This window comes from Sturnira hondurensis, unplaced genomic scaffold (genome assembly GCF_014824575.4).
Source record: "Sturnira hondurensis isolate 20B ecotype Veracruz unplaced genomic scaffold, ASM1482457v3 Scaffold0016663, whole genome shotgun sequence".
Taxonomy (NCBI): Eukaryota; Metazoa; Chordata; class Mammalia; order Chiroptera; family Phyllostomidae; genus Sturnira; species Sturnira hondurensis.
Window position 1 is genome coordinate 15,281,233 of NW_028089294.1, and position 19,297 is coordinate 15,300,529.

The following is a 19,297-nucleotide window of genomic DNA, read 5'->3' on the forward strand; positions in this document are numbered from 1 at the left end:
GGCTGCGCGGGAAACCTGCAGCGTGAGGGCGGGGCTGACACGTAAAGGGGCGGGGCGAGGACGCCGAGGAAGTAGGCGGCACTTCCCTCCCTAGCGGGATGCGCGGGGACTCCAGTAAATACAAAGCCCATACCCCCAAAGCAGTCTCTCCCACCGCAACCAAGAAACACACAAAGCCAGGGCACCTTCCCTAAAAAATATTTTAAAAGTTTATTACAGTTAACAGCACAAATGGGAACTGGTATCAGTCCTCTCCTGGGTTGGAATATAATTCTCCAGCACTGTGCTATGTTCAGTCTTCCTTCCAACCTCGGCATCGGCCTCGAGGAGGACCCTCTGGCCGGCCCATGTCAGAAGCAAATGTCCCTGGCTGGGCTAAGCTAAATTGGGACGTTCTTTGGGTCAGCAGAAAGACTTAAGTAGTTCATGAAGCCTTGGCTTTTCGGCGTTGGGTCCCCCAAAGCAGGATGGAGATGGATAATGTGGTGGATCCCAGGATCCCGAAGAACATAAGCAGCGAGAACGAGCCCTGGGAATAAAAGGATTAAAAAAAAATCCTTATACAGGGTTACACCAAGGGCTACACCCTAACACCCAGTTCTTTTCTAGTATATCTATCCCCTCACCCAGGGCAATTCTCTTCGAGTTTCCTTCACTACGTGGTTTGCATCAGCTCCTGGTCTTTCAGCTCTTCTTTCTGAGAGGTTTTTGCTCTATGCATTTCTCTTAACCCTAATTAGAAGGTTTAAGTTCTCACCTGGCGCATACACTTGTAGCCATGGAAGCCATCAGCACAAATACACTGCAAGAGACCTGGACCATCAGGCACACAAGATCCATTCTCGGGACATATTTCTGGGAGTCAGAGAAAAACAGAACATCACTGGATCTCACTAGATATTTCTCAAATATCTGCTTTGGATTCCCTCAATTGTTTGTATGTCAAAGGAAAGAAGACTACAGATGTTCAGAGCATAAATAATATTTTAAGACCTTTTCTTTCCAAGCAGTTAGAGCCTCAGAAACCTAAGCAAAAGGCATGTAACCAATTTTACTTTCTTTTTTAGCTAATGGGGAGAATATAAAGGAGGAAAGGCATGGCTCCACAGGGTAGTTCAGTTGGTTAGAGTGTCATGCAGATATGCCAAGACTGCAGGTTCAATCCCTGGTCAGGGCACTTACAAGAAACAACCAGTGAATGCAGAAATACGTGGAATCAATGTATCGATTTTTCATTAATTTCGCCAATGTTTCTCTTTCCCCTCCTTTCTCTTCCCTCAAATCAGTACAAATTTTTAAAAATTAAAAAAATAATTTAAATTAAAAAAAACCCCTAAAACAGAACAAAGGTGGAAAGGGTTCCCTAGAGGGTGGAGGTGAAACAGCATACCTGCATCCCCAGTGCTATTGCAAAGGTTCCTTTGCCCTTGGCAGGTTTGATAGTTTGTGTAAGATGTGACAACGTTCCAGGCATTAATACCTCCAGGACAGTTGATGTCTTGTGGTAGTATCCTGAACACAACACAGGCTATCTGAATATGCAACCCAAAGTTGCTAAGCTCACAGCACTGCCTATCTTTGATTTCCTCCTCAAACCCATACCCTTACTTACAGAGTCTGGAGCTGGGTAAAGCCACGGAAGGTGTTGGCCAAGTCATCCTTGAGGGGGTTTGCTTGCAGGTCTCTGAAAAGCGCACACTGTTAGCACTGTGCTTTAGGAAAGCATCCTACTTCCATTCACGCATCCTCCTGGACCGGTATTCCAGTTCTCATTCTGAGTTGTCCTTTAGACATCAGCATTCAAATATCTTTTTAGGAATGCATCCTCAAAGACTTTCCCATCAACCCTTCGCCACAGCCATGTTTTAGCAGGGAAAATAACCACTTACATGATGACAGCAGTATGTGCCTGAGAAAAGTTTGGACCAAGGTCCTTCAGAGAACAGTTCTGGAGATCCAGCCTAAGGAAGTAAAGTAAGCAGTATAACTTTGTGTCTCTCCTCTTTATCCACTGTAGGCTAATGCAACCCCTTTTCTGCTAATATTTTTTTAACACAGTTATGTTCAGGGCCACAAACTAAGTGCTGTAGTAGATGTTTTAATTTGGCACAGTCCAATTCAGTCACCACTAGCTAGGGACATGTAGCTAATTAAATTAATTTTAATAAAAAACATTCAGTCCCTCATTTGCACTAGCCACATTTCAAACGTCCAAGAACTACTAACATGTAGTTAACAGGTATGGAAAGTAGAGATATGGAACATTCCATCATTGCAGAAAGTTCTTTGTATCTGTGCAGACACTGCAAGAAATTTCTTTCTTGTATAGATTAGTGAATCTCACATTACGACATGATTCTCAGATTCACAAAGGACCTTCCAATGGAAAAAAAAATTCAAATCACGTAAATAAAGGTTTTTTTCCAAATGCATTTCCTACCACAGTTTGGATATAAACTGGATATTAAGGACCATGCCACATTATTTTCTCAGTATCTATCACTGCCTGTTCCTTTATTCTACATATATTTACTGAGTGCCTACTAACTGCAAAAATTTGGAGTATCAAAACAATCCCTCAGTATCTTAGCTTTCAAAAGGCTTACAATGTAGTAGAGGAACAAGATGATAACCAAAAGTAAAAACAATATAAACATTAAATTATAATACGAAAGAAATCACAAGACAGTATACAAATAAATTTGAGTAGTACAGACACTAAGGATTAGTGGAAGTAAAAAAATATTACTCTGGTATTTAATAGTAGGGAAAATTCACAAAATATGTTACAGTTAAAGAATGGACATGACTTTATGTGGTAGAGGAAGACAATTTCAGGTAAAGAGAGAAGCCTGAACAAAGAAAGGTACAATGCTTTTGGAGGTAGACCGAAGCCAGACCCTCATCAAGGGTTTGAACGGACAAATAACTGGAATTCTAATTTTAAAGCCATAGGGTGATAATGGAAGAAATTTGGTTTTCAGAAAGTTTAACACAGAGAAGTATTTAGGTAGGTTAGGGAAAGAAGAGAATGGAAGCAAGACATGATATTTTGAGTCTGAAGTGAGGGTGCACTCAAGAGGAGATGTTAATAAGAAGCTAGAGGTAACTTGCTTGGAGAGAGGTACAACAATACTAGAAGAGATCAAGTTTTGGTAGGCACCTGCATGGTTTGTAAAGGTAAAGCTGTAATAATTAAGTGGATTCTCAAGAGGGTAAAAGGAAAAAATGCAGGGACTAACCTGGGTAAGAGGACAGGAAGAGGAATGTGCCTCAAAAATAAACATGAATTAATCAGAAAGGGAAAAAAATAACACACATTAGTATAGTATCCTCGAGGCTACAGGGTCTTTTCACGGAGACACACAGTAAATAATCAAAAGATATGGTAATAAACAAACAAACAAAGCTCTTTTAAAAACAAAGCCATAAAAGCCTTTAAAGTAAAACAAGCAAAAATTAAAACTTGTTTGTAATTTCAACCAGAAAGAACTGCAGGGCTGTTTACCTAGCCAAAAATGCTACAACAGATTTACAAGACTGAGAATCCTGGTTAAGATGCCTCCAAAATAGGCACAAATATTTATCCCAAAAGCCAATCAGGCAGCCTTGATGAATGTGGGCTGGGAACTCTTTTCCACTATCCAGAGATGTCTTTTCCTCTCTCACCCTAGAATGGCGTCCTTCTGATTCAGGCAGCAGCGGGCTTGCAACTTCAGCTCTGGTGTCTGCTTACAATAAAAGGCCACTTCTGATAAATTTCTCACACTCCCAGGGCAATGGACGCATATCTGCAGAAGAAACAAAAACTATTAGGACTCCAGAAGAAAAAAAAAAGCCAGGAACAAACAGGTATCAAAACTTAACTGCCAGTACACCTCTCCAGAATTCCTCTAACACAGAGAAGGGAAGTATCCTACCATTATATGAGGTTTGATTAGAAGATGCATTTCTTCCCAGGCGCTAAATCAGCATACCAGACTACCTCCAGGGAACGCCCTCATCTTTTGAGGATTACTATCTGAACACATTTATTACGTTCTTTCCAGTGACTTCTCAATCTGACAGCCCTAGTTTGGCCAGGTGTAAAAGGCCCGCAGGTACACAAAGAACTCATCAAGCATTACAGAAAGTAGTCTTGCCACCGTACGACATATTACTTTCGTGCCTGGAGAGCCTGAAAAGAGTCAAAGGACTCTTCTGTAGTTCTTCAAAGATTAAGGAGCAAGGAGGTCAGAGTTCAAATGGATGTGGGCTGGGGCTAGGAAGTTGGGAAACCTGCGCTGAGTGAGCAATCGTAAGTGGGGGCCAGCTGGGCAATACGGCTGGGAAGGCCTCAAGGGCGAAATCAGAGTGCTGTCCCCCCTGTGGGGATACGAAACCAGGTGAGCGCGACACCAGCTGGCCCAGCACCTCTGCTTCAGTCCGACCTCTAACTTGCTTCTGTACCTCGGGTTGCGCCAGATCCCTTTCTACGCCCAGAGCGAGGATCAGGGCCGCAGCCCAGGGTAGTGAGATCGAAGGACTGCAAGGACCGCGAGGGGACATTTTTCTGCTCCCTGCGTCCTTCTCAGCAGCTCGCGAGACTAGCGCGTGTGGCTCCGCCCCCAGAGGGCGTGGACTAGTGGTGCGGGCCAGTACGCCGTGGGTAGGGATGGTGGGTGCTGGGCTTGCTGTTGCTCGTGGGGGTGAGCTCTAGTCTCCGTGCGGCTCAGTCTTCGTTGGAGGAAACTAGCAGGCCCGTCTTTTTCTTCCTCTTTAGCGAAGGCCTGCCCGCGGCCGCTCTCTCAGCCCCGCGTTCCTTGCGTCGGACGCCGAGGTCGCGTCTCCGCAGCCTCTCGGGGCTGCTCCTTCAGCCCTCAGTAAACATGGCGGGGCAGGCAGGGGGCGGGGTCCTGCTGTCACTCGGCCCGCGGGCATTCGACCAGGCTCGTCCGCGGCGGCCGTACCCAAACGTGGAGACTTGGCAGATGGGCTGGACGGAGGCGAGCCGGCACGGTGTGGGCCGGTACAAAAAGTCGCCGGAGATACGCCTTGGAACTGAGAGGGAGGGGCAAGGAGGGGAGGGGCGAGTTTTGCATGTCCCACCTTGAGGGGCCCGGGGAAGTCCTTGGTGCGGGCGGCCAGGTGCTAGTGTTCCCGCGCTCGCAAGCGGAGGAAAGGTGGGGACCCTGGACATAAGAAGGGTAAGAGTGATGGAGAAGTGAAAGGCGAAGGGCAAACCCCGGTGGGAGGGGACGCCTTGGGCACCCTGAGGACTTCATCTCAGTCCGGAGACCACGCGGCGTGCGGAGCCCTGGCGAGAAGGTACGGGCAGGGTAGATGCGTCCCAAACTCCTCACCTACTTTGCTTTCCCAAAGAAAGGGAGCCGTGCTGATCTCAGAAAGAATTATGGGACCTTCTTAGCCCTACCAGAGTCGCGGAGGTAAGGGGAAGGCGAGCCTTGGTCCAGGTGCAGGGCCCTGACCCGTAAGTGCAGGGCGGCGGCTGTGAGTGAGGCCGTGCCGGAGGGACTGAGCATGAAGGCCTTACAAATTAAAATTAAAAGTTAGCATTTCGTTTTAAATTAAAATTAGCATTTTTTAAAGATTTTATTTATCTTTAGAGGGGAAGGGAAGGAGAGAGGGAGAGAAATATCAGTGTATGGTTGCCTCTCATGTGTCCTCTTTTGGGAACTGGCCTGCAACCCAGGCATGTGCCCTGGCTGGGAATCGAACCGCGATGGTGGTGTGGTTGGCAGGCCTGCGCTCAGTCCACTGAGTTACACCAGCCAGGACAAATTAAAATTAGTATTTTAATGAAGGGTCCCAAAGCCCTTCAGACCTTGAGGAATTCTAGGCGCAAGACCAAATTTTGAAGGAATCTTTTTTGGGACATTTAGTCTTGCTGTGGCTCCCTTCCTTTTGTAGGAGTCAAAGCGGTTCCAGTGAAGTTTGTGACGGAAGTGAGGGTAGGGTGGTGGAAGAGATTTTCTTATTTTAGGCATTTGAAAAGGGTCCCACCCTGCAATTCCAAAGGGTCCCACCCCTGCAAATCCAAAGGGTCCCACCCCTGCAAATCCAAAGGGTCCCACCCCTGCAAATCCAAAGGTCGCTGGTTCAATTCCGGGTCAGCGCACGTGCTTGGGTTGTGGGCAGGTCCCAGGTTGGGGACCGATGAGAAACAAAAAAATATATACATGCAAATATCTAAAAAATGTATGAAAAGAGTCCCATTTGTGCCCTGTGTATTCCAGTTTTCTTTTTTTAAGATTTTATTTATTTTTAGAGAGAGAGGAAAGAAGGGGGAAGGAGAGGGAGAGAAACATCAATATGTGATGTCCTCTCACATGTCCCCAACCTGGGACCTGGACCAGAACCTAGGCATGTTCCCTGACTGGGAATCGAACCCGCAACCTTTTCATTCACAGGCTGGTGCTCGGTCCACCGAGCCACACCAGCCCTATGTGTTCCACTTTTAATGAAACAACTCAGCTCTTACTTTTGGTTCATGGTCTCTCAGAGAGATGCAAGTCCACAGGGTTTAGATCAGTGTAGTGTTTTAGAAAGGTACTCTCCTGTTCTTAGAATTATGTCTGGTTAAGACTTTTTACTGGGTCAGGTTTTTCCTGCCCTGTCCAGATTGCTGTCTTCAACATCTGGAAGAATTTGCCACACCCCGTACAAATAGAATTCCATCAGGAAACCCTGCCATTTCATCTCAACAGTTTCCAGTTCTCTGTGTCTATTTTAGTTTATATTGGAATCTTTCTCTAACTACCTGCCCGTCCTTATCACTAGTCTTTTATCTCTACACATTCTTATTTGCACACAGCAGCTGTCTTTTACATTCTAGTAACTCCCCTCTGTCATAGTAGTAATTTCACCTCTTGTGGTAGCAGTAAAAAAAATTTGCTGGAAGAGTGAGAAAACTTGAGATGTCACAATGTACAAAGGCCCAGGGCATCTTCAGGTTAAACCAGAGTGGCCTCCTGGGAATGTGTTTCTGAGGACTGACATTTGTGACATGTGATCCAAGAATTGCCAGCTTTTATGTCTTCTCTTCATTGGCCTCAGGAGGTTTAAAGTTCAGGTTTCATCTGTGTGAGGCCATATTATTTCAGCTAGGCAACATCTGCCCAGAAAGACAGTGTGGGAGAGCCAGAAGACAGCCAGGCGTGTCTGATTCCTAGTGGACAAGAACAGAAGACATAGCTTACAATGATCTGTGTCTACATTAGTTGAAATTTAAACTTGGTTCCGGGAATGACTGACTGCAGTTAACCTTCTGCTTCTGTCCTTCTGCTTCTGCCCAGAGAGGGTGATAAGGATGGAGCCCCGGGCGAGTAACCTGTTCTGCCTGCAGATAGGACTGTATCTTTGTACTGTGTTTTGTCTCATGCTGTGTAACCTCAAGCAAATTCTTTAACTTCTGTAAATCAGTTTCCTAGAGAGTGTTTGTCTCGTACATAGCTTGAATTAATGGTGTTTGAGATTGCTAGCTATGATTATATCTTCACTTATTTTAATTATTTCCTATTATTTGTTATAATCAGTTATTAATAATGTCAGTAACGTACACAGCATACTGCTGGGTTACATAGCAGGTGTTCAAAAAGTGTGAACTGTCATCATGTTAAGCCATCTAAATTCGTGTCATTCTCTTCTATTTTTTCCCTTATACCTAGGGCAGTGGTTTTGAACTGGTGTGCTGCAAGAGGCACACTGGTGTGCCACAAGAATTTTTAAAATGTGCAATATCTGACTTTTAGTTAGGGGCACTGACCTCTTTTCCAGATTGTCAAATAGAAAAATGACAATAGTCAACACAGCAGTAGTCATCTGGTATGAATGAATCAAACTTCTATGTTTTTTGTTTTTTTTATGGTCAGGTCAACAAAAAATATATTTTTTTGGTGTGCCACAGAATTGTAGTAATTAGCTTATATGTTCCATGAGATGAAAAAGATTGAAAATTGCTGCCCTGGAGGGTAGTTTCTGAAGACAGTACAGTATAAATGGAGGCTGATTGGATGGGGAAATATATAGACCTGGGCTATACTCTAGCCTTTGACAATAGTCAGCTCTGTGGTGTTGACAAGATCACTGAGTTACCTATGCCTCTGTGTCCTTTGTAGATGAGGGTGTTGTCTTAATATCTGATTTTAAAATATTCTGACCCTGTGATGCGCGCACTGGCCTGCAGTGCCCTCAGCGGTATGGATGGAAAATCAAGACAAATTCACATGGAATTTGTTAATTTCATGTGAGTCTTATGGAGGAAAAGGGACTGCACAGCTACTCCCTCAAGGGGGGAGTGTGCCGACCCTTGCCTAGACAGGCTTTTATTGTTTTTTTTTGTGCCAGGAGTTCAGGTACAACTTATTAATCATTGTCATGCAGTAAACAGCAGATAGCATACAAAGAACTATTAGGTCTTCTTCTAAGTCCAGGTCTGTCAGCTAAAACACCACAAAACTTTGGGAAAACAAACTCATTTCCTGCTGGGGCCTTTAACATTTAACCAAGAGCATTCTTAGCAAAGCAGGCTTTGCAGGATTTTGCATATCCTTTCTCAGGCCTGATCACCCGTGGAGCCTGCCATTCCCAGCACAGGGCTGCACCACCCTCAGTCAATGTTTCAGGCTCAAGTCTGGCAGAGGAGGCAGATGGCCAAGGAATTCTTGGAGACTTCTCGCAGATAGACTGCGGACTCAGGCTTCATCAAAGCGGGGGGGTGGGGCGGTGCGAGGGTCCATCACCCCCTCTTTGCTGCAGCCCCCCGAGTCCTTCCTTGAGGGCCTCCCAAGTGATCATGTCTGGCTTAGGTTGCCCCCGCCCCCCCCGCTCTGAGGGGTCTTACCCGTCATTGATTAACCAACCGAGCACTGGGGGCCAGAGATGGATGAAGCAGAAGCAGTGCTCCTGCCAGGGAGATCACAGTCTGAAGGTTGCTCACTCAGCCTTATCTATGGGGCGGTTACAGCTCCTGAAACCAGGCAGGGCAGTTCCCAACAACCCTGTCCTCGTTCAAAGGTTAGTGGTATATTTTTTGAGGATTCGTATATCTTGTGCAAGAGTCAGAAGAGCAACTTCCCTGTCTTCTCTCAGCCCTTCCTCTCCAATTCCCTCTGGCACAGAGTGCCAAGTATGACTTAGAATGAAAGCCTAATCCATCTAGGAATGTTGTTGACTGTGAGCTCCCTGTTCCCCATTCTGGAGCTGGAGTTTGGGTGCCCTAGGGTAATAGGGCCATTTGGATCACAGCAATTGGTTCCCTGAAGGGGCCAGAACAAATAGCTTGAGAGTATCACTCCCCCCCGCCCCAACTCCTGGTCTCACTGTAGCTACTTCCAGAGCCAGGCTCAGTCTGCGTAGCTCCAGACACTGCTTCTCTGGGTAAGGAGTCTGCCCCAGCAGGATAGGGCCACTCTCCCTGGTTGTTCCTCTTGCCCTAGCTCCCTGGCTGGTTTGCTTCTCCCAAAGTTCCCATAATTGTTAAGTCTGAACCTCTGGCTCCAGGATGTTGCCCTCTCCCTTTTTTTATATCTCACAAGAAGCCAAAACTTTATTAATGATAAAAACAGTACAAATTTTAAACAAAGCTGCAGTTAGTCTTTTGAAACACCAAAAAAGTTCCTCCTTTTTTAGATGGTTACATTGTTAATCCCATACTAGCATTTACATTATCATTACTGCTGTTCTTTGGGTTTGGGCTGCCTTTGCTCTGGACACAGTTGCTTGTTACATGACCAATTCTATGTCCTTAATTTTCACACCTGTTTCAGCAACCTCTTTCTCTTCACTCTCCTCTTGCACAGTTGGAATCTGTGTTTTCTTGACTTTGGAGACAACTTAGCCTTGAACTTTTAATTTCTCAGCCGCTGCTAGTTGTGCCTGCTGAGATAAATCCTCAATCCTAGCTTCCCCCCCAAACTATGTAGGTATCTGAAACTGAACTCTTGTAGATCTGTCTTTGTGATGTCAAAGAGGATAGTCTTAGATTTTCCCCCTGGCCTCAACTCCCACCTCCCACGACCCCCCATTTCACTGTGCTAATAGCTCCCTTCTCACCACTGACACCTAGTGAGATCACCTCCACAGCAGCCCCAAACTCCAGTCCAGGCATCCCCAGGTCAACCACTCCCTTCTCCCAGCACCACTAGGTAAGCCCTGACACCTGCCTTTTAGCTACTCGACCCGTAACGTGTCGAACACCCAGTTTAGACACAGTCTTGTATACCTTCTTTTCCCTTCGGCTCTGTCTTGCCTTGCTGGCTGAATCTTCATCCATTTCAGCTGCTGCCGCCAGCTGGGCTTGTTGCGTGGTTGCCTGTGTGGAATCTTGTTCTTTGAGCTCTGGGACTGATCCATCGCTGCCGGACTCCGCTCCAGGCCCTGGCTCAGCCTGGGGCTGTGGCAACTCCTCCTCTGCCCCAAGGATGGTTTCTGTGGCTACACTGGGCATTTTGTGGGGGGGGGACCCCTCTCACTTTGAATCCCACCCCTCTTTCCAGATCTGCTAGTGACTGTGGCATTACAGGTAGAGTAGCTGAAAGGCAGGTGTCAGGGCTTACCTAGTCATGTTGGGAGAAGGGAGTTGACCTGGGATGTTGACCAGGTCATGTTGACCTGGGGATGCCTCGACTGGAGTTTGGGGCTACCGTGGAAGTGATCTCATCAGGCATCAGTGCTGAGAAGGGGAGCTATTAGCACAGTGAAACTGGGGGTTGTGGGAGGTGGGAGCTGAGGGGGGGAAGAGATGAATAGAGGAAGTCATGCTTTTGTTATTAATCTCCTTTTCTTCTTCCCCGCTGGGCCATGGCGCCAGGTTGGGCTCTGCTGGCTCAGTACATTGTAGTGACTGGGTCTGTGCCTGCAGGAGGGAGCAGGGCAATCTGTGAAGAAACATGGGCTATGGTTGATTCTTCTTTTGTTGTGGGGTAAGGACCTAAGAAGGTTCTTACATTTCACAGCTATGCATGTTCAGAAAGGTTTTGGCCAAGTAGTTGTCTCCTGGCTATTTCATTCCTTTGCTTCCTCCCTCCTTTTTTCCCTACCAGATTGTTCCTAGGGCCTGCAGACTTTCCAGGTCTGCCACTGAACTGGCTGGTCTGAGTTTGGTGGGTGTGGGATGCACAGGCCTGAGGGTGGGTGGCCATGATGGCAGGATAGGCCTGACTAGGGGCTGATTTCGTTGCAGGTCACCCTGGACGTGTCACTTGGTGGAGGAAAAGAACGGTGAAAACTTGGTTGAGAGCCAGGTAATAGCCACGTGCCTGCCGTTGCCCAGCTAAGTGGCAGTCCAGAACCCAGGAGCAGCTAGTGGCCACAGGTCACAGACACAGAGGACATGAATGTGGGGGTGACCTCCCCCGCACCCCTCCCCACAGCCACAGACCCGAGCACGGTAAAATCTGCCTTCTCCCTTGTGGACTACGTGGTCTTCATCCTGCTGCTGGTTCTCTCCCTTGCCATTGGGCTCTACCATGCCTGTCGTGGCTGGGGCCGGCACACCATTGGTCAGCTACAGATGGCCGACCGCAAAATGGGCTGTCTTCCTGTGGCACTATCCCTGCTGGCCACTTTCCAGTCAGCCGTGGCCATCCTGGGTGTGCCGTCTGAGATCTACCGATATGGGACCCAGTATTGGTTCCTGGGCTGCTCGTATTTCCTGGGGCTGCTGATTCCTGCACACATCTTCATCCCTGTTTTCTACCGCCTGCATCTCACCAGTGCATATGAGGTGAGCAGGGAGGAGGGGAGGAGCGCTTTGGACCCTCAGGCTCAGGGATAGAGACGGGGAAGAGAGCACGTGTGAGGGAGCTGGGCCCTCGGATTACCTCTTCCCACTGAGAGGGACAGGGACACATCCCCAGGAACTTTGAACGTCAGACACGTCATGTGTTTATAGGTTCTTCCGGTCGGTGGGGGTTGGCTTGGGGGTCCTGTGCTAATGGAGCTGGAGTGACAATTGAATAGTCCTCTAATGTTTCTGGATCTCTTGGAGGAAATCATGTATGAATTGTGGAGGGTGGAGTGGGGAGGAATACCTTGTTGTTTTCTTTTACATTCCTACTTAGTACCTGGAGCTCCGATTCAATAAAACTGTGCGAGTTTGTGGGACCTTGACTTTCATCTTTCAGATGGTAAGTGGAATGAGGCTGGAATTGAGCCCGAGGCATGGCAGACCTGAACTCGGACATGATGAGGCAGTCAGAGCCTTCTCTGCTCTCAAACTGTCAGGACTGAAATTCCTGCCAGTGGTCAGTGTCACAGAAGTGCCCAGGAGCATCCTGCTTTCCATTGCTTTCAGTTCCACAGACACTGGTGGCAGGGAGCCAAAATTCGGGAGAGGGGAGGAAGCCTAGGTGAAAGCAGGATGCTGGGACGTTGGAGCTGGGGTCCCTCTTCGCTGTCTGCCCGCTCTCACCTCCTCTTCTCATGTTCCCTTCTGTGTACCCAACAGGTGATCTACATGGGGGTTGTGCTCTATGCACCATCGCTGGCCCTCAATGCAGGTGAGGCACAGCCCCTGGCTCCCAGCCTCAGTGGGTTGGGAAAGCACCTTTTGGAGGGGTGGGTGGAGGGGAGTGTGCAGAAAGGAACCGGACCTTGGCCTAGAAATTACTTCACTGCGTGGCCCTCCAGAGATGGTCTGGTCTCCACCAGAGGTGAGGGCACGCTTGCTTCACTTCACTGGAAAGCTAACCAAACATTATTGTGCCCTGTCTGAGCTGGTTAAACACCACCTTTTGGTGGAGCTCTGGGCACGGTTTTTTTCCTCTGTGGTGAATGATTTATTTCATCCTAAATGACCAAATGTTTCATGTCTTACCAGGGCTTCTTTGGCTTCCCCACTGGGAAATCCTCTTCCAGATACAGAAATGTGACTTTTATTTCTTTACAGTGACTGGCTTTGATCTGTGGCTCTCAGTGCTGACCCTAGGCATTATCTGTACCATCTACACTGCCCTGGTAAGTGCAGAAAGTTGTGGGGGAGGGAGAACAGATGAAGTAAGGAGGTGGAATGGAAGAAAAGAAGAGGGGATGAATGAGAAGATAGGTGAGAAGGTGGAATGAAATCCTAGGGTGAGATATAGGAGAGGGGATGGCATAGGATGCTAAGGGATGGGGAGGAAATGATGTCAACAGGGTTTCAGTAATTATGTCCCTTGCTGGTGGTGTCGTGTCCTCACTGGTGGAGGGTTTTGAAGACATTTGTGTTAGGCATGCTCTTTTTCTTACAGGGTGGGCTGAAAGCAGTCATCTGGACAGATGTGTTCCAGACAGTGGTCATGTTCCTAGGGCAGCTGGCGGTTATCATCGTGGGGTCGGCCAAGGTGGGCGGCTTGAGGCATGTGTGGAATTTGGCTTCCAAGCACGGCTTCATCTCTGGGATCAAGTAAGTACACCCCTTGCCCTGGCTGGGGTCTCTGGTGCTTAGGAGCTGAGCCCTTCCTAGAGCCTGAGCTCAGGTTTAGAGTAAACAGAAGGCAAGCTATGGAAGCCTTAGGTACAGCGCTGAGACGGGTGGAAAGTTGGCACTGCAGGATGGAGGCTGATCACAGGGGGGCAGCTGGTGGTTAAGAAGGGTCAGAAGTTTTTAGTGCCTGGAATGAGGCTCTGTGTTGGAGGGGTGGAACCCTCCCTCCAACTTGCTACACCGCCTCTTGAGTCCACCCAGTTCTTGCCTTCAGTAGTTCCTCAGCCCCTCCAGTGACCAGGTGGCATTTATTTCAGGCTAGACCCAGACCCTTTTGTGCGGCATACTTTCTGGACCTTAGCCTTTGGGGGAGTCTTCATGATGCTGTCCTTGTATGGGGTGAACCAGGCTCAGGTGCAGCGCTACCTCAGCTCCCGCACGGAGAAGGCTGCTGTGCTGTAAGTGCAGGGACAAGAAGACGGGGGAGCAAGGGCCGGGGCGAGAGAGTGGGCCCCGGTTCCACGGAGGCAGTTTGGGTGCGGACAGGGTGTCAGAGCACCTCCCATTGGGGTCAATATGTGAGTGTGCTTTCTGGGGCTCAGGGACATACTTGAGGGCATCTGTTAAGCCATGCCCTTCCTTGACCCTGGCCTCTTTGGCAGCTCCTGCTATGCGGTCTTCCCCTGCCAGCAGGTGGTCCTCTGCATGGGCTGCCTCATCGGCCTGGTCATGTATGCCTACTACCAGGAGTATCCCATGAGCACCCAGCAGAGTCAGGCAGCCCCCGACCAGGTGAGAAGGCTTTTCTGGCCCCTTCTGTGCTCAAGAGGAGCCAACCTGGGCCCCTTAAGAGGAGTGGAGGAGTGTCTGGGAGGCTACAGAAAGGACTGACTCGGGTGGCGGAGGGGAGCAAGTGGGTTTAAATTTTTTTTCATTCTGGAATTCTGTTGATCTATATGTTAGGACCCCAGCCCTCAGCACCCCACCATCGCCTAATCACATTGCTCTCACCCTGCTGGGTGGGGGGCCTACCTTCATTGACTCACCACTGTGCACCACCTGTGAAACCCTCCCAGCAGCCTCCTTTTATAGAGAACAGAGGTTTAACAAGATGGGCAACATGCTCAGATTATACTGCGAGTCGGGTCGGAGCTGGGGGATGAACTGGGTGCTCTTCCCAAAGCCCATTTTCTCTCCTTACTGTGGGGTCACTGGCAGTACTTGGCACCTCTTCCCGATGCTCCAGACTGGCAGGGGCATGTGCGGGGGCTTCCCTCTCAGGGGAGCTGTGCGCTTCTGCTCTCCTGCAGTTTGTCCTGTATTTTGTGATGGATCTCCTGAAAGGCCTGCCAGGCCTGCCTGGGCTCTTCGTTGCCTGCCTCTTCAGTGGCTCCCTCAGGTACCCTCTTTGACTGTGTCCCTCAGGCTTGGTGCAGCTGACCTGTACTTGGTAGAGGAGGGGATCCCTCATTATGCCCACCCATTGGGAGGTGACAAGGGACAGCTCATTTGTGTAGGACAGAGCATGTCCTTTCCGAGAGATGCTCCTTGTTTTGATGAAGGATTCTTCTTTTATAATACCAGGAGTCAATCTACTAAACAAAACCTGTACCCTACTCAGAAAAGGACATGTGTCCTTGCCTTCCAGGCCTCTTCCTCAGCTGCCACGTGTGAGGAAGGCTTCTTGGCCTCATGTGTCAACCCCTACCTTTAGGGTGCTGTTCCCTCAATAGAGTCCCTTGTTAGCCTTGCTTCTCTCGGTGCAGCTTGCCTTTCTCTTCCTCCTTCCAGCACCATATCCTCCGCCTTTAATTCACTGGCGACCGTCACGATGGAAGACCTGATTCGACCCTGGTTCCCCCAGTTCTCAGAAGTGCGAGCGACCATGCTTTCCAGAATCCTTGGTGGGATTGTGCTTCCTTATCTCCTCAGTCCTGTTCCTTCTTTTTTCTTTTTTTAAAGATTTTACTTATTTATTTTTAGGTGAAGGGAGGGAGAGAAACATCAATGTGTGATTGCCTCTTGTGTACCGCCCCCTGCCGTGCCCCCCACTGGGGACCCTTCCTGTAACCCAGGCATGTGCTCTGGCAGAGAATTGAACTGGTGACCTTTCTGATCGCAGGCTGGCACTCAGTCCACTGAGCCACACCAGCCAGGGCTCAGTCATGTTCTTTCAAAGATACAAACGCTGTCGCCAGTCTTCTTTAAAGCACCAGCTGTAGCCTGGGCTCAGCACTTGCTCCTTATTGAATGAAGCACATTACCTTGTCCACTGCTCAGGGCACTTCCTGCTAAGGTCTCTGAGTCAGAAAGGGTGGGAGGGGCCTGGAGCTGGGGTGTCAGGTCATGTGCCTTGTTTCCAGGAACACAGACCCAGTGGTCTGGCTGGGGAAGGAGCTTCGCTGTACTTCCCACCCCTCTTTAGTGTGTTTACTCACATCTTGTCTCCTCTCTTTATCCCAGCCTTTAGCTATGGGCTCCTTTGCCTGGGAATGGCCTATATTTCCTCTCAGATGGGACCAGTGCTGCAGGTAGGTAGTATTCCCTATGGAAGGAATAAGGCAATTTTTAGGGGAGAAAAGAGCAGACTGAAACTGGGAATTGGGGAAGACAGCCATTATGAAGGGAATAAAATAGGGACAGGTATCAGAAATTCCCTCCCCTTTCATGGGCTGCCGTTAGCTGTGAACAGACTCAAGTAGCCAAAAGGCCCAGGAATCATCCCTGGGGCACTGTTGGCTCAGAGACACGGAAGAAGATCGGCTCTGAGGAGAGCCCAAGGCGCTTTCCCTTTCTCACCCCGGCCCTGGAATCCTGCCTCGAGCCGGGCCCAGACAGAAGAGGCAGGCTCAGAGGTGGTGTCGGCAAGGCCGGGGTGCAGCCCGTGTGTTCGTTTCCATCCCTGTCTCCACAGGCGGCCATCAGCATCTTCGGCATGATTGGAGGGCCGCTGCTGGGACTGTTCTGCCTCGGGGTGTTCTTTCCTTGTGCCAACCCTCCTGTGAGTGACCCCTCTGGCTCCACAGTCCCATGCAGGGATGGACCTGGGGGTTGGCTTGGCAGGGCTCTCACCATGAGTTCTGGGAACTGCTGTGACAGTTTGATAGGGATGGCGTTGTGACAGGAAAGTGTGCTGTGTGTTCGGGCAGGGCGCCATCGGGGGCCTGTTGGCTGGCCTCATCATGGCTTTCTGGATCGGCATTGGGAGCATAGTGACCAGAATGGGCTCCAGCATGGCATCCTCACCCTCTAATGGGTCCAGCTTGTCCCCATCCAGCAATCTGTCCACCATCACCACGGCCACACTGATGCCCTCAACCACCCTCTCCAGGTGAGTTGGGCTCACTCTCCTTAAAGAGAATAGCTCATTTTTGAGGGACTTCCCAGGGGGCTTGCTAGGGAATGGGCCACCAGAAGCCTCAGGGAAATGTTGGGTGTTGGATCTCAAGACCACAGGGCCGTGCAGGTGGGTGGAAATGGGTGGTCAGAGAATACCTTGTCAAAGAGTTGTCCTCATTGCTCTGTTCTCCCCAGGACCACAGGGCTGCAGCGGTTCTATTCCCTGTCGTATTTATGGTACAGCGCTCACAACTCCACCACGGTCATAGTGGTGGGCCTGATTGTCAGCCTCCTCACTGGTAAGAGGGTGTGCAATGGGGTCTCGGGAACACAGGGTGGGGCGAGGGAGGGCACTCAGGGAATCTGGATATTGTGGGGAGAATTGACCCTACCCTCCAGGCTCCTGGTTTCTTTAACAGTCATGTTTCTGGGCTGAGCTCCAGGAGGTGGGCAGGGCTGGGAACCCCGAGAACAGAGGGCTTGTTGAATTGTACACTGGTCACATGGGTCCAGACTCAGGCACCTTGACCCTCAGGGGGAATGCGAGGCCGGACCCTGGACCCTCGGACCATCTACCCAGTGCTGCCAAGACTCTGTGCCCTCCTGCCTGTGTCCTGTCGGAAGCGACTTCACTACAAAAGCTACAGCCAGGTAACACCCATGTTGTCCCATCACCCTCCTCCTCCCTTCTCCAGACTACCACGGGGCCTTCCGGAGGCCCTTCCAGCCCTCCTCCTTCTCCCCGCACCCAGCACCCCTGCCTCTAATGGTGCGCCTGAGCCTGGTCCATTCTGCAGCAGCTGCCCTGGCTCCTGCCTGTGGGGGAGCACCGGCTCGGTGGGCAGAAGGGTCTGAGCACAGAGAGGCTCACAGGGTGCTGGCCCCTCCTCTGCTCCCCTCCTCGTGCCACCCCCTTCTCGCTGGGGTCTGAGCAGGGTCTTCCCCCTTTTCTGCACGCACCGCTTCCCCAGCCCTGTTCCTGCTCCTCAGTCTGCTCCCTTTTCTTCTGCATGTGCCCAGGACCTCGCTGTGGACACCGCAGGGTTCCCGGAGAAGATGAGCAATGGGATGCTGCAAGGCTTCGGGGACAAGGAGGCCGTGGCCGTGCCTGAGGAAGGCCCAGTCTGCCAGCGGAGCAGCCCCACCTTCACCCTCCAGGAGACCTCACTGTGACCTGGCCTCAGGAACTGGCCCTAGTCTACGTTGTGGTACAGGGCAGGGCTAGTTGATGTGTTCTGCCGGGACTGGACGACCTCACATGCCAAAGGACCTTGTGCTTAGGGGTCTGTGCTGCAGTAGAAGCCTTCAGGGCATGGGAGGTAGGAGGATAGGACGGACTTTGCCAGAAAAGAGGATAGCAGGGGATCCCCTGGGAAAATAATGGCTTCTGATTGAACTCCACCAGCTCTTTGAAGTGGATGGAAACCACAGTGCAGGTTACACCTGCCGTGGGGCCTGGTGTGACAGAGTTGACCACCCCTACCATAAACCAGGTGTTGCTTCCCTTGCAGTCTCACCTAAGTGCAGATTCTGTCTGCCACAAAAGACCTCTGTGACCTTTATGTTCAGGTTGTGTGTGACACCCAGGCCCCACTCATTCTTACCTGTCTACCTCCATTTTTGAGAGGGAGGTTTTGGTATTCCTAGGAGGCCTTTTGGAATAGACAGATGGATTCGTCTCCTTTGTGTCAAGTAGGGGAAGCTTTCCACCTCACTGCCCCAGCCCCACCTCTATTGGGCACCTGGGGTTGGGGCAGATGTTGGCCTAAGAAACCAGGCATGACCAGGCGCACTGTGGAACGTCCATCTTGACTTCTGAGCCACACCACCCTAGTATCATGTGGTCCTTTGTGCCCCTGTTAATGTGTGGAGTTTCCCCCCAGCATATCTTTGTTCCTAGGGAATAAAAACTAACGTCAAAACTAGAATCTGGGCTCCTGTGCTGTTTGCAGCTGCTCTTGTCCGCCCCAGCCCCATTCCTGGAGAGGCCAAGAGCCCTCATTTCCCATACACAGATCTGCTAAGGAGAAACAAGACTATGGAGTATCAATCCCTGGCTGGTGTGACTAGATGGATTGAGTGATGGCCTGCAAGCCAAGGGAGGTCACCAGTTCGGTTCCCAGTCAAGGGGTTGCTGGTTCGATCCCAGTTGGGGTACATGCCTGGGTTGCGGGCCAGATCCTAGGTTGGGGACGTGCGAGAGGCAATCAATCCATGTTATCTCTTGCACATTATTGTTCTCCCTCCCTCCCTTCACTTCTCTCTAAAAATAAATAAAATCTTCAATTACAGTTTACACTCTATTTTTTTTTTAAATTGAATGCTCAAAGTGGACTTACAATGTCTGTGAAGGACACTGCTCACTTCCACCCACACCTGGTCTATACCTTCACTTGGTCCTGTCCAGCTGGCCAGAAGCGAGTCTGTACAAGCTCCCTAATCTTATGATGAAGGGTATCTATGGAAAAGTTCTACAGCAAAACTTTACAAACTACAATCAAAGTTAAAAAACAAATGAATTTTTTAACTATAATCAGAGTTTTATTTTTGAAA

The 19,297-nt window shown here is 49.7% G+C and overlaps 2 protein-coding genes and 1 pseudogene across 8 annotated transcripts; 1 reads left to right on the forward strand and 2 right to left on the reverse strand.

The window, feature by feature from the left end:
* Nucleotides 1–186: 186 nt before the first annotated feature.
* On the reverse strand, nucleotides 187–4,670 carry ATRAID (all-trans retinoic acid induced differentiation factor). 2 transcript variants are annotated; one of them, XM_037066730.1, is made up of 7 exons: nucleotides 4,450–4,670; nucleotides 3,670–3,791; nucleotides 1,890–1,961; nucleotides 1,613–1,684; nucleotides 1,391–1,512; nucleotides 758–855; nucleotides 187–529 (listed from the first exon to the last, which is right to left on the reverse strand). In XM_037066730.1, exons 1-7 carry the CDS (start codon nucleotides 4,546–4,548, stop codon nucleotides 425–427), a joined length of 690 nt encoding a protein of 229 aa, XP_036922625.1. In that variant the 5' UTR covers nucleotides 4,549–4,670; the 3' UTR covers nucleotides 187–424. The 2 variants fall into 2 exon arrangements, with proteins under 2 accessions (XP_036922625.1, XP_036922624.1); XM_037066729.1 differs by lacking the exon at nucleotides 4,450–4,670 and adding an exon at nucleotides 3,921–4,360.
* SLC5A6 (solute carrier family 5 member 6) lies at nucleotides 4,361–18,672 on the forward strand. 6 transcript variants are annotated; one of them, XM_037066726.1, is made up of 16 exons: nucleotides 4,361–4,385; nucleotides 11,183–11,725; nucleotides 12,063–12,128; nucleotides 12,449–12,500; nucleotides 12,890–12,957; nucleotides 13,230–13,384; nucleotides 13,723–13,863; nucleotides 14,068–14,197; nucleotides 14,716–14,804; nucleotides 15,197–15,309; nucleotides 15,869–15,936; nucleotides 16,320–16,406; nucleotides 16,555–16,736; nucleotides 16,940–17,043; nucleotides 17,280–17,395; nucleotides 17,765–18,672. In XM_037066726.1, exons 2-16 carry the CDS (start codon nucleotides 11,333–11,335, stop codon nucleotides 17,915–17,917), a joined length of 1,917 nt encoding a protein of 638 aa, XP_036922621.1. In that variant the 5' UTR covers nucleotides 4,361–4,385; nucleotides 11,183–11,332; the 3' UTR covers nucleotides 17,918–18,672. The 6 variants fall into 6 exon arrangements, with proteins under 6 accessions (XP_036922621.1, XP_036922617.1, XP_036922623.1 ...); XM_037066722.1 differs by lacking the exon at nucleotides 4,361–4,385 and adding an exon at nucleotides 4,723–5,307; XM_037066728.1 differs by lacking the exon at nucleotides 4,361–4,385 and adding an exon at nucleotides 4,723–5,186.
* Nucleotides 9,575–10,447, reverse strand: LOC119001349 (nascent polypeptide-associated complex subunit alpha-like; annotated as a pseudogene).
* Nucleotides 18,673–19,297: the final 625 nt, after the last annotated feature.